The sequence below is a fragment of the Drosophila montana genome, unplaced genomic scaffold, assembly GCF_035044405.1.
Source record: "Drosophila montana isolate Dmon_TW-CO22-7 unplaced genomic scaffold, ASM3504440v1 contig_3084_1, whole genome shotgun sequence".
Lineage (NCBI taxonomy): Eukaryota > Metazoa > Arthropoda > Insecta > Diptera > Drosophilidae > Drosophila > Drosophila montana.
Window position 1 is genome coordinate 56870 of NW_026997958.1, and position 18961 is coordinate 75830.

General features: G+C 46.0%; 8 protein-coding genes across 11 annotated transcripts; 4 read left to right on the top strand and 4 right to left on the bottom strand.

Annotated features, from left to right (window-relative positions):
* Positions 1-23: 23 nt before the first annotated feature.
* On the bottom strand, positions 24-1775 carry LOC135430887 (protein lifeguard 1). The gene is made up of 3 exons (XM_064685710.1): positions 1621-1775; positions 1004-1284; positions 24-940 (listed from the first exon to the last, which is right to left on the bottom strand). Exons 1-3 carry the CDS (start codon positions 1655-1657, stop codon positions 341-343), a joined length of 918 nt encoding a protein of 305 aa, XP_064541780.1. The 5' UTR covers positions 1658-1775; the 3' UTR covers positions 24-340.
* A 561-nt stretch (positions 1776-2336) lies between these two features.
* On the top strand, positions 2337-2647 carry LOC135430888 (uncharacterized). The gene has a single exon (XM_064685711.1). It carries the CDS (start codon positions 2361-2363, stop codon positions 2631-2633), a length of 273 nt encoding a protein of 90 aa, XP_064541781.1. The 5' UTR covers positions 2337-2360; the 3' UTR covers positions 2634-2647.
* Positions 2648-2794: 147 nt separating this feature from the next.
* On the top strand, positions 2795-5046 carry LOC135430882 (mitochondrial-processing peptidase subunit alpha). Its single transcript, XM_064685703.1, has 6 exons — positions 2795-2986; positions 3061-3442; positions 3508-3924; positions 3996-4136; positions 4198-4702; positions 4765-5046. Exons 1-6 carry the CDS (start codon positions 2934-2936, stop codon positions 4932-4934), a joined length of 1668 nt encoding a protein of 555 aa, XP_064541773.1. The 5' UTR covers positions 2795-2933; the 3' UTR covers positions 4935-5046.
* Positions 5047-5087: 41 nt separating this feature from the next.
* Positions 5088-9343, bottom strand: drosha (ribonuclease 3 drosha). The gene is made up of 3 exons (XM_064685695.1): positions 7791-9343; positions 5427-7736; positions 5088-5362 (listed from the first exon to the last, which is right to left on the bottom strand). The coding sequence occupies exons 1-3, from the start codon at positions 9271-9273 to the stop codon at positions 5220-5222; spliced, it is 3936 nt and encodes a 1311-aa protein (XP_064541765.1). The 5' UTR covers positions 9274-9343; the 3' UTR covers positions 5088-5219.
* Positions 9344-9425: 82 nt separating this feature from the next.
* LOC135430886 (tRNA methyltransferase 10 homolog A) lies at positions 9426-11211 on the top strand. The gene has a single exon (XM_064685709.1). It carries the CDS (start codon positions 9509-9511, stop codon positions 10463-10465), a length of 957 nt encoding a protein of 318 aa, XP_064541779.1. The 5' UTR covers positions 9426-9508; the 3' UTR covers positions 10466-11211.
* Positions 10565-12875, bottom strand: tkv (thickveins). The gene has a single exon (XM_064685705.1). The coding sequence runs from the start codon at positions 12828-12830 to the stop codon at positions 11352-11354; it is 1479 nt and encodes a 492-aa protein (XP_064541775.1). The 5' UTR covers positions 12831-12875; the 3' UTR covers positions 10565-11351.
* A 567-nt stretch (positions 12876-13442) lies between these two features.
* LOC135430880 (angiogenic factor with G patch and FHA domains 1) lies at positions 13443-18926 on the top strand. Of its 4 annotated transcripts, none has more exons than XM_064685702.1 (9): positions 13443-13785; positions 13851-13947; positions 16329-16465; positions 16617-16712; positions 16796-16868; positions 17459-17956; positions 18011-18128; positions 18188-18287; positions 18348-18926. In XM_064685702.1, exons 1-9 carry the CDS (start codon positions 13588-13590, stop codon positions 18507-18509), a joined length of 1479 nt encoding a protein of 492 aa, XP_064541772.1. In that variant the 5' UTR covers positions 13443-13587; the 3' UTR covers positions 18510-18926. The 4 variants fall into 4 exon arrangements, with proteins under 4 accessions (XP_064541772.1, XP_064541770.1, XP_064541769.1 ...); XM_064685700.1 differs by lacking the exon at positions 16796-16868 and adding an exon at positions 16933-17368 and having other exon boundaries at positions 16617-16706; XM_064685699.1 differs by lacking the exon at positions 16796-16868 and adding an exon at positions 16933-17368 and having other exon boundaries at positions 13444-13785.
* On the bottom strand, positions 13957-15481 carry Hex-C (Hexokinase C). The gene has a single exon (XM_064685706.1). The coding sequence runs from the start codon at positions 15399-15401 to the stop codon at positions 14037-14039; it is 1365 nt and encodes a 454-aa protein (XP_064541776.1). The 5' UTR covers positions 15402-15481; the 3' UTR covers positions 13957-14036.
* Positions 18927-18961: the final 35 nt, after the last annotated feature.

Genomic DNA, 18961 nt, shown 5'->3' on the forward strand with positions numbered 1-18961 from the left:
CATTGAATAATAAACAATGTTAATATTAGGCCGTGAGTCTGTTTAAGCGTTTGGTTATAAACCATTCAATATCGGCTTACAATATTTATTTTTCATCTGAATGTTCATTTTGGCTTGCCATTTGATGGCCTTTATGTTTTGCTTAACTTAAAGGGTTTTTTTTTACATTTATAGGAGTCTTGTCTAAAATATTTTGGAATTCGTTTTTGTAAATAAACTTTTAAGAAATCCTGTATACAATTAATAATAAATTCACATAGATATACACTCAGTTGTGTTCGATTCGATTCATAATGTCAAGCAATGTGCAATATTTATGAGGAAAACGGAGGAGAATCATTTACCTTCTGGCCAGACGCAACACATACAAGAAAATGCGCACAACATCTAAATACAAAGTTAATGCCGCGAATATATAATCCTCCGGATTAAACTGATACTTATGTGTGCCGCCAATTATCAATTGTGTATCATAGATTAGCAGGAAACTGGCCAGCAGAGCACCAAGGCATGACACCGCCGTCTCACCGAAGGTTCCACGCAAAAATGCACCCGCAAAGGCAAGGATCAACAAACAGATTACCACCGTGATTAGGACGCCGCCCCAGGCTGTGAAATCATATTTGGTTTGTATGGCAAATATGGACAGAGCCACAACCAATACCGCAGTTATTCCCACCGCCAGTAGCACCACATTTGCGTCCATAGTACTGGCCACGGCGCCCAGCAGTAGCGACATGGTAGCCGTAAATAGGCCCAGACAAATAAAATTAATGGGAAAGTTGCGCCGAGCCGTCTCACAGCAGGCCATCGAGATCAGGACCACAATGTTGACGATCATGGCGACGCACACCACCATCGGGTTTTCCCGGACAAAGTGCTTGGTGGGCACGTGATACATAAAAATGGATATCACACCACAAGTGACGAGCAATTGTGTCTGCAAGAGCGAAACAGATGATTAGAGAAAATACTTGAAATTTGGTTTACATCCAAGGCTTACCAAGAGAATAAGGTATACTTTTCGTATAAAGCCCTTGCGTATGCTTTGATCATTGAAGATGATATTCTTTGCCTCCAAGCTATCTGCATCGGCACCAACAAATCCAGGTGTACTGTGCATTATAATTTGCCCGCTCTCCAAAAACGGTGCCGCATTCATAGTTTCCCCCCTGCCAACTGCATTTGGATTGTTCAGATTTTCCGTGTTCTTTGTTTCCGGGCCGGCTGGCGGTGGCCCAGGCAATGGTATCGGTGGATAGCGCTCTTCATTGTTGAGTGGCTCTACGATTAAAAAGTATCCACATTAGCTGGTTAATTTAGGAAATTTCCCATACCTATTTAGGTATGTGTATCTCTGAATTCAGGGAAAACGAAGCACGAAGCACTGCGTCATTTGCGCCGGGAAAAACACATATTGGATACATACATATTATTTACATTTGCATATACATTCGCAGAACTCTGTTTGTTACATGCATTTGAATGTTTTCGGGTAAATAAAAAGTGCTAAATTTAATTTTGAAAGAATGCCATTGTATGCATATGGAAATACATATATTTATGCAGATTATCAATTTTCCAAAAATGCATGTTTATAATTTTGCCATAGCAACTTACCTGAATCTTTGGGCGTTTTCATACGGTTATACGACATATTTTTATATAGCTGTTTAAAGCGCTTATCGATATAACGTCGACTTAATAAAAATGAAAACACTTCTTATCTCCCTCGGTATTGGTTTCGTTCTGAATGGACCAATTTGGCACTGCTGTTCAAGCTGAAAGAGATGAGCGCGATCCGTGATTTTGATTTAAATAGGCACGACTTAAACTGAATACGTTAAGTTATTAATACAACACGCGACCTATTTTTTATATTATTTTCCTAGACCCTGGTAATTCGAAACAAATCAAATTAACCACACAAACCTTTTATTTAAGAATACAACTATTAATTATTTATTTTTCGTGTTGAAAGCTCTACATTGTGCATTTACCGTGCTATAAAACTCCTACATGTCTCTGGTTGTTCTGGGGCTGCCACTTGTAACAAAACCACCTTGGCGTTGCCCATGAGTTTCAAAAAGTAAGCGCGAAAATTGAAAATGAAAAAGCTTCTGTTATTCAAATGCAAGCATGCAAAATCGAACTTAAGCCTAGTGCAGCAGCAGAGCAGCGGATTATGGAGTAGTCAGTATAATTTGTGCCACAGCAATTGAAACAAGTTTAAATTGACCGAGCAACAGAAAACAAGTTTAGCGACCAAGACAACGAGCTACTACTGTGTACAAAAAGTAAAAGGGAGATCCGCGTGTGTACAACTAACAATGACTTTAATTACGAAACTTTTCAATATTATGGTGATTTTTTTGTGCGCACAACATGAATTGATTAAAATAAACGCATATGATCCAAATGATACCAAAATAGTTGAGTGTTGCCTTCCACCTGCTGGAATGTTTGAGGCCTTCTATCCTCGTGAAGTGGAGGGCATACCAAACAGTGCTTCTCGGCCAGCTCACGGGCATGGCAGCTTCTTCAAGCATCGAAATCCCGCACTGGTGGACACCAAAAATGCCGCCGCCTATGGCTACCGCTTTGATGGAAAGCGGCGCTTCAATTTTGATTAGTTTGTAAGGTGTTCAACCATGTACAAATACATATTCAAGAAAATAAAAAAAAAAAATCCTATATACATATTGTTTTCAAAATTTTCACGAATGATATATCGATATACATATATCAAAATACAACCATGAGTTCTGAGTTCCGAATGACATATGGGATTGACAGTAGGAAAGAAGAAGAATATTTTTTTTCTTCAAAAGTATGTCTTTGAAACAGATTTCTTGAACGCAGCAAAATTCAACATTTGAAATTGTAAATATAGTTGAAAACGCTCAAGGCCAGACCCAAATCACCTGCAAATCATGAACGTGAGAAGCTTCAGTATGCTGCAAATGCTAAAAAATTCTTGGCGCACGTAAGAATCGTGTGTGTTAGCATGGTAGTACAAAAACCCGGTAAAAATAATGCATTTCATAATTGTTCAATTAGATTTCCACGGCGCTACGCCACAAAAGTAACCATTGTCGGTGGTGATGAAATTGGCAGTGGTACCGGAATTGGTCAAATCACCGGACGCGTGCGAAGCAAAGAGGATGGCCCGCACAATGTAAATAAGCCATCCAAAGAAATTGTTACGCATCTGCCGCCACTAACCGAACCGCTGCCAAACTTGCCGGAGGCCGTTTATGCCAATCCGTTGGTTGAGAGCGCCTCCACAAAGGTAACAACATTAATTAATGGTCTGCGCATTGCCTCGGAGCCGCGTTATGGACAATTCTGTACTGTGGGTCTGGTGCTGGACTCTGGACCACGCTACGAAGTAGCGTACCCTAGTGGCGTATCACATTTTCTTGAAAAGCTTGCGTTCAATGTAAGTGTACCCCAAAATAGTTGCATTTGTGCTTATCTAAAAAACACTTCTTCATCCGTGCACAGTCAACAGTTAACTTTCCTAACAAGGATGCAATACTCAAGGAGTTGGAAAAGAACGGCGGCATTTGTGATTGCCAAAGCTCGCGTGATACCCTTATATATGCGGCCAGCATTGACAGCCGTGCTCTTGACTCCGTCACCCGTTTGCTGGCTGATGTAACTCTGCGGCCGACGCTAAGCGAACAGGAAGTGAACTTAGCGCGTCGTGCTGTCAGCTTTGAATTGGAAACACTCGGAATGCGACCCGAGCAGGAACCAATACTGATGGACATGATTCACGCAGCCGCTTACAAAGACAATACGTTAGGATTACCAAAACTATGCCCGCCACAGAACCTCGACAGCATTGATCGCAACGTGTTAATGAACTATCTAAAATATCATCACTCTCCGGACCGTATGGTCATTGCCGGCGTTGGCGTAAGTCTACCCGCGGGCGCATAATTTAACATAAAATTTTTGTTATTAAATTACTATTTACTCTTGTCTAGGTGGATCATGACGAGCTGGTGGAGCACGTGAGAAAATACTTTGTCGAAAATGAAGCAATTTGGATGAAAGAAGATTTGACAAACGCGGCTCCCAATCAAGTGGACACGTCAGTAGCACAGTACACGGGCGGCATAGTCAAAGTAAGCAACGATAGCTTAATATAGTGAATTGCACAATTTATCTTGATCTGAACTTAAATAGGAGCATTGCGAAATTCCCATTTATGCGGCAGCTGGGCTGCCTGAACTGGCGCACGTTGTGCTCGGCTTTGAGGGCTGCTCCCATCAAGATTCGGACTTTGTGCCATTGTGCGTGCTCAATATTATGATGGGCGGCGGTGGATCCTTCTCCGCTGGTGGCCCTGGCAAGGGCATGTACTCACGTCTGTACACGAAAGTTTTAAACCGTTACCATTGGATGTACAGTGCCACAGCGTACAATCATGCCTATGTGGACACTGGACTTTTCTGTATACACGGCAGTGCGCCGCCACAGCACATGCGCGACATGGTCGAGGTGCTAACCCGTGAACTGATGAACATGAGCGCCGAGCCCGGCAAGGAAGAGCTAATGCGTTCCAAAATACAGCTGCAGTCGATGCTGTTGATGAATCTGGAGTCCAGGCCAGTTGTGTTCGAAGATGTGGGACGTCAAGTGCTGGTCACGGGCTATCGGAAGCGCCCCGAACATTTCATCAAGGAGATTGGTATGCAAAAATATATGCACACATTAATTGCTATAAATTTAAATAACATAATTATATAACAGAAAAAGTAACATCTGGCGACATTCAACGTGTGGCTCAAAGACTGCTTAGCTCAGTACCGTCGGTGGCTGCGCGCGGAGACATTCAGAATTTGCCGGAGATGACAGATATAACAAGCGCACTCAATAGCAGCGGGCGCTCGCTGGGACGCCGTTTATCGCTCTTTAAGTAAAGCTAAAGCTACCAGAGAATTAATACGTTGTTGAATTCGTATTGCATTTTGTACCATAGCCATTCTAAATCGATTTGATTTTGTTAAAATTTGCAATCTTCACCCCCAACAATCACTTGATTTTCTTTCACTTTTGTTATTCGATTAACTCGATTTAGTTATAGCGCTTGATTTGCAATGCGATCGTTCAATAAATTTGAACTGAAGTACAGTGCAAATTTCGAAGAATCGCTTTTGGTATATTTATCATCAATGGACCTATTACGAAGCTAACAAATTTTAAAATTATAATGATGACGAGGATACGGGGGAAATCGAAGCTTCCTGCAGACGAGCTCGTCGCTTTGGCGGCGTACTGGAACTGTCGGTATCACTATTGCTGCTGCTGCTGCTGCTGCTACTTCCTCTCCTCGAAATAGGAACTGGCGCTTTAATTAGAAAGGACAGGATTAAATTAAAGATACACTACTATACAATCGTAATTGTACTTACAAATGGGTCTTGTAGTGGCAACATTGTCATCGTCATCATCGTCGGGCAATTCGTCGCTGGATATATTCTCATGCATGCGATATTGTTTGGGCAAGTGGGACTCATCCTCAAGAGGCGGCGCATATTTGGGCTTCTTGACCTTCCTATCGTCTTGGGGCTTGTCGGCATCGGTATCCATTTCGCTGCCCGTCTGTTTCTTAATGCTCTTGGCAATGACACGTTTCTGATGGTCCAGCTGGGGAAACAAATCGCGCGAGTTCTCCAGCGCCTGCTTAGCCGCATTCATCTCTGCCTGTTGAATGGACGAGCCGCTGGCTGTGGCCAAACGCTTGGAGCGGAAATAAACAGCCACTTTGTAGACGCGCGTATTTGTGGGTCCGCTAGCCTCGACCACCTTGTAGTAGGGTATATCGGGCTCGCCGCCATCCATGGTGCGCAATGTGAGACAGCACTGTTGCAGCTTCGACTTGGGATCGTTCCAGTCCTGATTCATAATGAACAGCTGCAGGCGTGGGAAGAGGCAGACATGGCAGAACTGCTCGCAATAGAGCAGTCCCTTGTCGACATACAAAGCGCCCAAAAAGGCTTCCAGCAGATCAGCACGATCTTTGGTCTTCAGATCGGCCTTGGGATTAGCATAGACAGCGTACTTGGGCATGCCCAAATCATCGCAGACCACGGCCTGTGTGCGATTGTTGACGAGCGACGAGCGTAGCAGCGATAAATGACCCTCATGATGTTCCGGAAAATGACGGTATAAATATTCCGAGCAAATCAATTGCAACACCGTATCGCCCAGAAACTCCAGACGTTGATTAGAACCGAGCGTCAAGTGGGTAAAGCCAATCGAGCGATCGGTGAAGGCGCGTGCCAGCAGGCGAATGTGCTTGAACTTAAGGCCAATGGAATCCTCAAATTTGGTCAGATCCTTGAGGACGCGATACGAATCAATGCAGCTACGATCGCCGAGCGGTTCCTGTTCCTGTAGCGGATGCTCCGGCAGATTTTTCCATATCTTAAGCAGCTTATCGTCCTGCCGAAAGAGTGCATCGGTAAACACCTCATCGGCCACCTTGATGCCACCATCCAGGAGTAGAGCGCCCATCAGAGCCTCAAAACAATTGGCCATGGCGTGACGCAGCTCCAGCTCATGGCACAAATCGGAGCCGTGTGCATACAGCATGAATTCCTCGAGCTGTAATTTTTTGGCCAGCAAAGCCAGGTGTTGATTCTGAACAATGGCCGCGCGGTAAGTGGCCAGGCCACCCTCCTCCAGCTCGGGAAACATGAAAAACAAATGTATGGAGCTCAGAAACTCGACCACGGCATCGCCAAGAAATTCGAGGCGTTCGTTGTGCGTAATATTCGAAACAGTCTCGTGATCCTTGCCAAACCGGGACATTATGCTGACCAGCGTATTGATGCCACGCTTGCGTGTATTCATATAGTGTATCTTGCGGTCGCCGTATTCGGGCTGTCGTATGCCGCAATTTGTAAGCGAGTTGCGTGCATGATCCGGATTGGTGCCATAGTTCTCCTTGTAGGATGGATGTGTCAATGCCAGCTGAAGCAAATAGCGATTCTTGAACTTGTAGCCAATGCTCTCCTCCAGCAAATCGAGAGACTTGTGAAAACGCAAATGGCCCGTGAGCACCGGTATGAGCATCGCATGCTGCACAATATCGCACATGATGCCAGTGCGATAGAATCCCTCTGAGCTGATGGCCACGGTAATATTACGCTTCATGCGTCCCTGCGTGCGCATCTCCTGCAATCGCTGCTCCTTGTCCTCCAGCTTGCGCTTGTCCTTGAACGATGGCTTCGACATGTTCGCCATTAGATGACGAAACTTAACATATTCCCGCCATGCCTTTTGATACTCCGGATTGCCCGCATAGCTTAGCTGCGGTGGCCGAATGCCAAAGTGCACAATCGCCGGATGCGAGATGCCAGTCTCCCGATCCAAGCACTCTGGCAAATCGGAATTGTTTCGATCTAGTTGATCGACGCGCAGCGAACAGGGCTTATGCCCCGGCTTGGTCACCAGCATGCCCTTGATGAAGTCCACGTACTTTTGCCACTCATGCTGACTGATTTGGTTTAGGTGCAGCAGCTGTTGGCGCTCCACCAGCTCGGCTGAGTTGTCCAGCAGATACTTGAGCACCTCGCACATGGCAAGCACTTCCTTGCCGTTGTCGGGCAGCTCGCGCACAAAGCGTGGCAGGAAATGAAAGGCTGGACAGGATTCCTCGCCATTCGGTATCAGATTGAAGTCAACCAGCTCCAGCAGCTCGTGGAACAGGTATTTAACTGAAAGAGAAACTATCAAACCAGGACAACTAAAGTTATAGGAAGCACACTCACAAAATAAATCCAATTCGCGTATGGTAAAGTTCTCGGGCATCTTCTCCTCGTCGTACTCAATGGTGTACTCAATGTTAAAGCGGATCACCTTGCAGACGGGCAGATCGGTTAGGCGGACATGGGAAAGTAGAGAGAAACCCTCGAAAAGGAACTCGTGCTCATCGTGCTTGATAATAGTCGGTGTCTTTGTCAGAAAGTTTGTCGGCGGCGATATGGTGATGCGATAATGATACAGGCTAGCCGCATTATTTGTATCCTTGTCGCACAACGGATAGCCCTTCTCGCCGGGATAGATGCCGTGCCTAATGCCAATGCGTCGCGATTTGGCCGAGCAACGGCACAGCGGGCCATCGTTCATCTCGCCGGCGTCGTTGTGCCACAGATCGGGATGTACGCGCTGTGGATGCTGCACCTTGGACGACAACTCTTCCATGCAGCAGTCCTGCTCAATTTTGAACGCATCCTCATCCGAGTCGGTATCTGAGCTGGAGGAGCATGCCTCCGACTTATGCTTGTGCTTGCACGCACGTCGTCGCGTTTTCCGCGCCGGCGGCACATAAACGGGCAAAGTCTGGCGCACACGGTCGGCCCGCTGCAGGAGCTCATCATCGAACAGAGCGCACAGTTTGTGGAGTCGTGTCTTGGCCTTAACCTCGTGCTCGGTCTTGGTGCGCTCATAGTATAGCTCAGCGGGCGACGAACGTACCCAGGACTCGGCTGGCACTTCTGCCTCGCTTAATGCATTCATTTTCTTAATATAATCCTCCGGCTTTTCACAATAGTTGGCGCACCATTGACGCAAAAGGCGATCACGTTCCGTTTCCAGCTTTGGCGGATTCGACGCCGATTCGCTCCACGATCCCTTAAAATTGCTGCGCCCGGGCGCGGAGTGGGAGCCAGCTCGCGGCTGTCGTGGATTTGGATTGTAGTAGCGTTGTTCGTAGCGATTGCCGTAATTGTAGCCACCGTAGTTGCCTTGGTAGCTGCTATTGTTGTAGTTCGCATATCTTTGATTGGGCGGTCGATAGTTGGGGGTGGGGTAGTCATACCGTTCCTGGTACTTATATGCGTAAGAACTCTGTCCGTATGCCTCATAGTCATAGGAGCCAGCCGGTTGATGGTAGTTTGTATGTCCGTAACCCTCCTGGTATGAGAAGCTGTCATATGAATATGGGGCTGCATTTGCTGCGTACGGTGGCGGTGGTCCTGCAGCGTATGGCGCATAGGCCGGTCCAGCATATTTAAAGTAATTTGTCGAAGAACTTTGAGCGTGGTAGGGATTATTCACACTTGAAAATTGCTGCTCGTAATCAAAGGTACCGGGAGCCGGCACAGTCGGATCATTAGTGCCGCCGCCAGGTGGGGCCTCGTTTTTTATGCCGGGCGGCGTTAGTTCATCTGTTTCAGCTGCTGCTGGGGGAGGTGGTGGTGGTGGAGGTTGCGAGGGAAACTCCTGTGGAGGCGGCAAAGGTGGCTGGTACATTATGTTTTAACAATTTCTTTCTTGAGCTAGACTTTCTCGCGTAAAGTGACCATAATGGCAATACTTTCGGTAGCCCTTAAAGTTTGTTTACCTCAGGGCTGGGTAGCTAAGTGTAGTAAGTGTTGTGAAACTAGTTCCGAAAGCAGGCTAGTTCAATGAACCAAATAGGTTGAAACATGCTTGGCCAAGCAATCGCACATACTTATATTTATTTTTAATTAATAAATAAATAAATATGGATATAAACGGGCCAGAGCAACCTGTGGAGATTACGCTAGGTAGCTGTCCGGGCACCACGCCTGGCACACCACTGAGCAAAAACCAGTTGAAGAAGCAGCGGAAGCTCGCCGAAATGCTGGAACTGCGAAAGTTGCGTCGCCAGAAGGAGCGCGAGCGCCGAAAGGAGAAGAAAGCTGTGGCCAAGGCCAATGGATTGCCGCTTAGTATGGGACCCTCTCGCAAGGAGCTGAAACGGCGGCAGCTATCAGCAACCAGTGGTCAGAGCTCTGGCGATGCGATCAGCGTAGCCATCGATTTGGACTACGATGACCTGATGCAGGAGCGAGATATTGCCAAGTGTGTGAAGCAATGTCTGCGGATCTACACGATCAATCGACGTGCAGCACAGCCGCTGCGTTTGCACTTTACGGGCATTAAGCGCGAGGGACACATACACGAATGCCTTAAGAAGAACGACGGCTGGGAGAACTGGCATGTGGACTACCACTTTGATCGCACGCACACCGAACTATTCGACCAGAAGCAGTTGGTCTACCTGACCTGCGAATCGGATACGGTGCTGGAGCGACCACAGCCCGGGCATACGTATGTGATTGGCGGCCTTGTCGATCACAACCATTTGAAGGGACTGTGCCATCAACGCGCCACAAGTGCTGGACTCTTGACGGCGCGCCTGCCGCTCAGCGAGCACGTGGATATGAAGACACGCGCCGTGCTCAGCACCTTCCATGTGTTTGAGCTGCTAACACGCGTGGCAGCTGGACAGGATTGGACGCAAGCGATTCTCGAAACCATACCACAGCGCAAGGGTGCCAAAGCCAAGATTAGCTTAAGCACAAATGCGCAACTGAAAGAAGACATACCAAGCGAGCAACAGGAGCGAAGGGAGCAACAGGAGCGAAGCGAGCAAGAGGAAGGCGAACAAAAGAAGCAGCCAACAGCAAAAAGTTGACCCCATTTGAAGGAGATTATTGTTTATTATAATTATTATTTGTAAATAAAAATCGTGATTCAAGATTGAAGATACAACGAAAACAAATCAAGTAAAATCCATAAAGATGCGCTTAAAGCTAAGTTAATGCCAAAATAGAACTTTAAGAACGCGTGTGCCATAAGTTGGACACAGTTAAAGGTTAATATAATTGTTGCACCTTCAAACATCCTTTGCACAAGTCAAACATATATCTTAGAGCTAAATGTATTTCCCCTATATGTCTATATGGTATCTATACTAATTGAAGCAGCCGCTAGAACTTCGCTGGACAAATTGTTTGCCGGCATTTCTTTCTACAAACTAGTATATGTATTTTATGCTAGTCTAAATTTTACATAAGGCAGCATTACCTTGCACTGTGTTGGCGAGGACTTATAACTTATACATTAAATTACAAATATTTTACTCGCACTACAAATTTTTTTTTTAGCATTCATTAGATGCTTGTCAACTTAGCCTAGTTAATTAAATAGTTATATACCCAAAAAGTATACACAAGCTGGCACAGAAAAAAAAAGAAAATCTACAAATACATTTCGTGAATATAGTATTGTATCCAAAAAGATTTCTCAAATAGTTAAAGCATTTTCAAACCAATGATTATCAACGGCCTTATCGATAAACTAACAACAAATGAACTTACGTCTAACATACAATCAGTACGGCTCTTAATGTGATTACAATTAGGCACAAATTTTCTTACATGCGATTGGACAAAAAAGAAACGAATTAAACGGAAGAAATTGTTGATTATATAAATGCAACTTAGGTCAAACCTGCAGGGGACTACAGACTACTACAACTAACAAGCTATTGAATAAAAATCAAAGTAGACAATCTAATTCTAGACAATCTTCATGGGCACATCGATGAGGCAGTCCGCTTCGAGGCGGCCGAGCGTTTTCTTCACACGCAGCGCGGTGAGACGCACCGTTGGATTCGGATGCCAGCACTCCTGCATAATTTTGGAAACGGTGGCAAGCACATCATCCTCCTGCCAGCGCAACGGTATCGGCGGTCGGTAGCCCTTGGCGCAAACAACGGCATGCATATCATCAAAAGTGGGATCGGAGGGCACGACATCATGATAGGGCAACGCGTAGTCCTCGCAGCTGGTCGTCTTGGTGCCCGAAATTGGCGTATAGCAGCGTCTGGCAATCTCCCATAGTACCAGGCCCACAGAGTACATGTCGGCGCGTTTAAACTCTTCAAATTGTTGCGGATTAAGGGTCTGGCTAAGCACCTCCGGTGCCATATAGCGTCGGGTGCCCACACGCGTATTCTGTGCAATATGTATCTCATCTAGCTCCGAGATATATTTAACGGCCAGTCCAAAGTCGGCAATGGCGCACTGTCCGTTGCGCTTCACCAGTATATTCTTGCTCTTAACGTCCCGGTGCGCAATGGCCGGCTTGCCCGGCGTGCCGAAGATCTCGTCATGCAGATGGGCCAGGCCCGAGGCAAGTGAATAGGCCAGCAGCTGTAGTTTCTGTGGATTGATCACCGATGTGGATAAATAATCGTGCAGGCTGCCCATCTCATGGTAGTCGGTGATCAAGAGCATTTGCGTCCAGCTTCCGTTACCCTTGATGTCGGCGGCAATAAAGCCCAGAATATTCTCGTGCCGCATAAGGACAGTTTGGTAGATTTCCGTTTCACGAAACCAGGATGCTTCCTCGGTTGTAAAGAAGGTCTTGACGGCAACACGCTCGTCGCGCCATTTCGCCAGCCACACCTCGCCGTAGCGACCCTTGCCCACCAGACGCACCATCTGGATCTGCTTGGCAATTGTACGTTGCACCAGCAGCGGTAAGCCCGATCCGGACCCAGAACTTTGCTCAACCAGCTGTGAGATTTGCGAGTTGCACATGGAGTTTATAAGGCCGGGTTGCTTACGCAGCTTCTCGCGGCGCTTATGGACCAGACAAAGTATAAAGAGCACCACAATAAAAACGGACATGCTCACAATGATGGAGGCGAACAGGGCTAAAGTGTGCACGGATTCATTGCTTTCGGGCAGCTCGGGCGCAGCTGTGGTCATCTTTGGCATGAATTCCGGCTGCAGTTCACGATTGCAGAAATCTGTATCTTCACAGCAGGCAATATTCTTGCCATGAATGTGGGGCACAACCGCCACTTTACACATCAGCAGGCCGCCATTCTCCTCGGGCGGCATGCAGCCAAAGGTGCGCTCCTCCTCGTAGGTGCCAGTTAACTCATCGTATACCTCCTCGACGGCACTGAAGCAGCTGCCACCCGGCCGAGTCTCGCAGGTGCCGTTACTTACATTGTTCGGGCAGCTGCCATCGCAGTAGCAAATCATCGAGCGTGCAGCATTATTTCTGCGCTTTTCGTGATGGACTGTGATTGCTGCTGCACCGTTGTTTAGCACGGCTGCAGCAGCAGTTTCAATAACAGCAACGTCTTCGTAGGCCCTAAATTCACCATTTTGAATTAGCACAAGCAACACAAAAACAATATAAATCGACGAAACACTTCTGTTCCACATTCTTAATGATATAACTTGTACAGAGAAAAACAGATTTTTTATTTTAGTTTATTAGCTTCTTGCTAGAGACGTAAGAAAAAAACATCGGCGCATCGATCTATCGTATTTTTATGTCGCCTTAACTTTTGAAACTAGTAAACGACTACTTTTGAATACTTGTACTTGTCACGGTTTGGGTAAATATCGCTAAGCCTTGGCACGCATCCATCTGATTTGGTTATAATGAAATTGATTTTTCTAGGCATATGAAATGTTGTTGAGTATAGTAAGATGCTAAATTAAATTTAATGATATATATCGCTCTATATTAATTTAGAGTTTCCAGTATTAGAATTTCTAGTTCGATATTTTTTGACAGCTCTGATTCGAGAAATATATCGCCCATCGCTAAGACCAAAAGCAGAACATTAGCCAGCACTGTAGAAAAAAAAACATTGACAACCGGTGGAAAAATTCCCTGCGGAAAAAATAAGACGCTGCCCAAGTGCACAACTTGTAGAAATAAGTTCCTTAGACAATGACAATTAAAAAACAAGTCATATGAGTAGAGCTGCGATATAAGGCATAAACAATGTCAACAACCGTTCCAGATGCCTCCCAAGCATCCGCCGACGAGGCTTCGGCTCACGATTACATAGAGCTGAAATCTATGGAGGATGTGGAGGCCCTAGAGCAAAAACAGCTTTACGCGTACGTAGAAAAGTTGCATGGAATTATTAGGAAATACGACACAAAGATCGCATCATATAAGCAAAAGCTAAAACAATTCGTGAGTCCCAGTGTGACTTGGCAAATTTCTAACAAACAAAAAATAAGCCCAATCCAATCTTGCAGCTGAACAAGGAATCAATAAGTTGCGGTGAAAAGAACACGCAGGCGTCCAATGGCCATACAAATGCAAATGGAGTGGCGGCACAAGCCGGAAAGGAACGTGAGTGTAAAAAAAGAGAACAATTTATTAATGCTATTAAATTCTACATTAACATATTTGTTGACCGATTTGCTAACTTTGGCTGCCGTTCACTTTGTTTTGCTGGCGACGGCGGCAACGAGCGCTGCGCCACGTCCCGAACCATCCTCGGACAGCATAATATCGAACTCCTTGCCTGGCTTGACCAGTTTCTGCATCATTTCCCTGATGTAACCATCGAATTTCGGATGATAGCGGTAGACAGAGCCATCTATGCCCACCACCACACGGCGATCAATGATCTTATTGATGAGGCCACTTATGCCGATGGCCACGAAGGTGGCAGCGCGCCTGGTCACACACTCGCAAATGTACTTGAGCTTCTGGCAATCCTCAACGGTTGCCTTTTCCACGCCGAACAGCTGCCTGACGATGCGTCTCGTGTTGGGGAACTCCGGAAAGGAGTCGGCTTCCACTTCGGATATGTATTTGGTTTCAAAGATATCCACATTCTTTTGTAGCACAGCAACGAACGCTGCACGCTTTGTGTTCAGCTTGAAAATTTTATTCCGCTCGAGCGCGCGCAACAATACCAGACGCACCAGTTCACCCAAATACATGCCCGATGTCATTTTCTCGAACAGCTGCTCGGATCGGTTAATTGATTTTCTGTCCACCTCACGATCGTAGTCTGTGCGTACAAACTCCAGCTGTCCATGATCGCCGAAGGCGCCCCACTCCACATTGACAATGACCTGTTTCTGGGCGCGCTTGAAATCCGTATCCAGCAGGTCCACATTATCCACATGCTCCACATAGCAGGCATTGCAGCCGGTGCCCACAATCACGCCCACACGGCAGTCGGGATTGCGATGGGCGCAGGACATCAGCGTGCCGGTGGTGTCATTGAGCAAGGCGACGACTGCAATTTCTGCATCGCCGCGTCGTTGAATGGCATCGTGCAGCATCAGTCCGACATCCTCACCCTCGACGCCCGGACACTTAAAGCCCTTGGTCCAGCGCGTCAGCTTGGCCTCCCTGAGACCCAACTGTATGCAGGGAAACGAAAACGTGAAGCCCAGCGGCAGAAAGGCGTTGTGCATGTCGTGCTTTGCCACAAACTTGGCCAGACATTCGGCTATGTGATCGAAGAGCTCGACGCCAGGCCCGACCATCAGATCCTTGGGCACAGCATAAATCTGTGACTCGACCGTCGCCTCGTGATGACCTTTGAGCGTTACGAGCAGCACCCGGAAATTGGTGCCGCCCAAATCGAGCGCCAGATACTTGCCCATCTCATCGCCCGTTGGCAAATCCTGCACGTAGGTGGGAAAGCATTTTGTGCTGGCCTGCTCGTGTGTGTTGCGCCGCAAACCCTTTTCGATCTCCAGGCAGAAACGACTGTACACTTCTTGCACCTGATAATCGCTAAGCACAAAGGGTTGCATAAGTTCACGTATTTCCACATCGACCATTTTTGCTCTCTCTGATTAGCTGTTCTGCTTCTTTTTTGTTCCAACCGCCTGGCTCGAATAATGAGTAACGACTAACCAGACACTAACCTAACCATCACCTGCCAATGGCGACGCCTTCGTCAGCTTGCGCCGCACCTGATAAGAGTAAGCTCAAAAATTCGCATTGCATTCGCCCGGTCGTAGTAACAACCCGGCAATCTCCCTTCCCATCAATAGAAAATATTAGAAAAAACAGCCGACTAAATCTTCTGAAACCTAACAGAGGCGAGAGTGTGAAAACTATAGAGCTCTAGAGCTCTTTTTAATTGTAGTACATTTTATAGTTTGGGGTCGTTTAACCTCGGTCTTCGATTTTGGGCATATGAAAGCTCTATAGAAGAATAATTTAGTGGCCTGAGTTGTTCAGGTGACTTCAAATCCGCATGCTATAATTGCCTTAGATGGGCAATATTATATTAATTAATTTATAGACTATTCAGAATTAACACAATTCAGTGACCTAACAAAAGTTTGCAATAGGAACATACAAATATTATATATTTAGAGGTATAGATAAGAGCTATTTAAACAAATAGTTTGGGTTCATATGACTTTATTGGATGGTATCAACAATTTACACACGAACACCTTCGTTTACAAGATTGATCGCTACATCCGTTGCGTTTTAATCTTAATTATTTTATTATTTGCGCTATTGCAAAAAATGGAAAAAAAAATAATATAAGCGCCAAGTGCGCGTCAATTATGGTGCCTCGAACTAATGCTTGGGAGATTAGCGCCAGTTCCCGGTTTCAGTTAAGGGGCACAACATGATGTAAACAGGTTGACATTAGGCTAAGGCAGGCAGATGGTAAATGGGCGATAAGTTGGCTTTAGACTTAAATTGTAATTGTAAATTGTGCTTAATCAGGTGTACAAATTTTGCAGTTTCGCCAACAGATGCCTTCAGTTTTGTGGACGAGATGCGTCAGGCGGCGAAGCATGCAGAGAACTTGAATAACTTTGTCTATGAGCCGACATCGGGCATGTACTACGATCCCAAGACGGGCTACTACTACAATGCGGTAAGTAATTTACAACAACGTAATCTTTATGACGTGCCGCGGCATGTGCCTAGCGCTTGGTGACTTTCAGAGGTTATCGCCAATGATGGACCTACAAACACGCCCCTGCTATAGCAATCAAACAAACTAAATAATATACTCTATGTAACAGGAATACGGGCTTTACTATGACGGCAATACGGGCTGTTATTATAGCTACGATCAGGCAAAAGATTCGTACGAGTTTCACTCGCAGGCTCAGGTGCAGGTGAGTGTGTGTAAGAAGCAAGACCTGACTGATTAAATTGATGATATTCTCTTCCTCCTTCCTCCATCCTCGGTTAATGCAAGTGTGTGGATTATAGTTGCCTCTTAGCACGTTTCCGCAAACTAAGCATAGACCGAATGCGTAGCAATGCATTAGGTAAGCGCTGAGCATCAGAATGTGCGATAAAAACGCGGATTTCTTTTCTTCTCACTGGTTTCAGGCGAACAGTAAGGACGAAGCTGGCGGCGGCGACGACCAGCTGGAGGATGACAACGAGGACGATGATGTCGAGTTCGATGAATACGGCGGCGTTATCACGGACAAGGCGACACTGCAGCAAATCAAGGCGGAAAAGCAAAAGCTGCGAGAGCGTGCGGCGCGCAGCAAACGCAAGGCCAAAAAGAAGCAGAAGAAAAAGCATAAGGAACATCGTCACAAGTCCAAAAAGCGACACAAAGAACGCAACGGCAATGATGATAATGCTGATGATGATGATGACTCCGCTGATAAGGCGGCCAATCGCAAATCTCTTGATGTCGAAGACGGCGAACTGTCGCAATCGACGAGCAGCTCCGGCTCCGATTCCAGCGACAGCAGCAATAGCGACTGCGACAGCAGCGGCGTTCCATTGTTCAAAGCCAACAGTCGCTTTCAAGGTGTTTAAAAGAAATTCGCGTTTTTTTACTGAACATTCTAAATCGCTGATTATTGATTATATTGATACTAATGTTTTCCTACCTACACAGACATTGCCAAGAAATATCCGCCCTCGCTACGCATCATTGTGCAGGAGACGAATGTGCCGGAGTTGACGGTGGGCAGCCTCCATTTGATTACCTATAAAGGTGGCTCGCTGGGCCGTGAGGGCGCACACGATGTCATCATACCGGATGTGAATGTGAGCAAGTGTCATCTGAACTTTCACTACGATACCAAGCAATCGATCTACAAATGTCGCGATCTGGGCTCCCGCAATGGCACCGTCTTGAACGGCGTGCGCATGTCCGAAACGAAGGCGGCCAGTGGGACGCTGGATCTCATGCATGGCAGTGTCATTGGCATCGGGCAGACAAAGCTGCTGTGTCACGTGCACGAGGGCAACAGCACGTGCGGGCTATGTGAGCCCGGCCTGCTCATCGAGACGCCAGCGCCGGCAACAGCAACCGCGACAGCCAGCGTCAATGTATTGACACACAAGGAGCAGCTGAAGAAGCTGCAAAAGAAATACGGATTAGAGAACGAAAGTGAGTGTGTATAAGTGAGTGTGTTATAAGCCTTACTTAAATATTCCTTCCTAGAATTCGTGGAGGCGAGCGTCAATCCGAATCCAAATTATAATGATCGCAGTGCCCAGCGGCGCATCAAAGTGGGCAGCAGCACGGACAAGGAGAAGACCGAGGTGGCCTGTGTGCACACGTAAGTCGAGGCGTATATACCTGCTGTGGGATGAGTTTAATTCGTTTGTTCGATTGCAGTGAGATAGCCAGTTCCAATAAGGGCTTCAAGATGCTCAGCCAACTGGGCTGGCAAAAGGGCGAGACGCTGGGCAAAAGCAATCAGGGCCTCTTAACGCCTGTAAGTCGGATGAAATTCAACTCAACGGGGTTACTTATCTTTCTATTTATTATCCAACAGATCAATGTGGTGGCCAATGAGGGCACCACCGGCCTGGGCAGCAGTGAGCCGAAGAGTGGCCCGCGTTCCATGGACAAACGAAAATTGGCCAATTTGAAGATAACGCAGGCGCGTTATCAGCGCGCGAATGACATATTTGTCGAGTCCGATGAGAGCGATTGAAAACGTTATTTGATTTAAGTTTTGAAACACACATTTAATTAACAATTACTCATAAAATATGTGTACTCAAATGTATACATTATATATGTATGTGTCTATATATAAAGTATACAAATGTATGCATATCATATTATGTAATTCGAAAATCTTGCTATATAAGGTTAAGCTATCAGTCAATTAATTAATTTAGCTTCGCTCAAACACACACACAATAATAAAAAAAACATGGACAAAATATATGTTTAAAAACTAATAATAAATAAAATACATTTTGTTTAGCTTGTGGTAAAAACTAAACGTAAACGAAATGCGTGTGCCAACCAATTTGTATATAAATTAATTATGAATTAGTTTTATGGTTATGTTTATATGTTTAATACAAAAGCCTCTTAAGATATGTGGTTTTCTCTTACCATGGATGTGTTGCATAAGAATTGTTTTAATATATTAAA

Coding starts and splice junctions, on each gene's coding strand:
- LOC135430886 (XM_064685709.1), top strand. CDS start 9,509: ATGGATATAAACGGGCCAGAGCAACCTGTGGAGATTACGCTAGGTAGC.
- tkv (XM_064685705.1), bottom strand. CDS start 12,830: ATGATTTGCTACTGCGATGGCAGCTGCCCGAACAATGTAAGTAACGGC.
- drosha (XM_064685695.1), bottom strand. CDS start 9,273: ATGTACCAGCCACCTTTGCCGCCTCCACAGGAGTTTCCCTCGCAACCT. Junction 7,737..7,790: donor ACGCGAATTGGATTTATTTT/GTGAGTGTGCTT, acceptor TTTCTCTTTCAG/TTAAATACCTGTTCCACGAG. Junction 5,363..5,426: donor TGCCACTACAAGACCCATTT/GTAAGTACAATT, acceptor TTCTAATTAAAG/CGCCAGTTCCTATTTCGAGG.
- LOC135430880 (XM_064685699.1), top strand. CDS start 13,588: ATGTCAACAACCGTTCCAGATGCCTCCCAAGCATCCGCCGACGAGGCT. Junction 13,786..13,850: donor AGCAAAAGCTAAAACAATTC/GTGAGTCCCAGT, acceptor CCAATCTTGCAG/CTGAACAAGGAATCAATAAG. Junction 17,957..18,010: donor ATACGGATTAGAGAACGAAA/GTGAGTGTGTAT, acceptor ATTCCTTCCTAG/AATTCGTGGAGGCGAGCGTC.
- LOC135430888 (XM_064685711.1), top strand. CDS start 2,361: ATGGTGATTTTTTTGTGCGCACAACATGAATTGATTAAAATAAACGCA.
- Hex-C (XM_064685706.1), bottom strand. CDS start 15,401: ATGGTCGATGTGGAAATACGTGAACTTATGCAACCCTTTGTGCTTAGC.
- LOC135430882 (XM_064685703.1), top strand. CDS start 2,934: ATGAACGTGAGAAGCTTCAGTATGCTGCAAATGCTAAAAAATTCTTGG. Junction 2,987..3,060: donor CTAAAAAATTCTTGGCGCAC/GTAAGAATCGTG, acceptor TTGTTCAATTAG/ATTTCCACGGCGCTACGCCA. Junction 3,443..3,507: donor TTGAAAAGCTTGCGTTCAAT/GTAAGTGTACCC, acceptor ATCCGTGCACAG/TCAACAGTTAACTTTCCTAA.
- LOC135430887 (XM_064685710.1), bottom strand. CDS start 1,657: ATGTCGTATAACCGTATGAAAACGCCCAAAGATTCAG. Junction 1,285..1,620: donor GAAAACGCCCAAAGATTCAG/GTAAGTTGCTAT, acceptor TTTTAATCGTAG/AGCCACTCAACAATGAAGAG. Junction 941..1,003: donor AAGTATACCTTATTCTCTTG/GTAAGCCTTGGA, acceptor TCGCTCTTGCAG/ACACAATTGCTCGTCACTTG.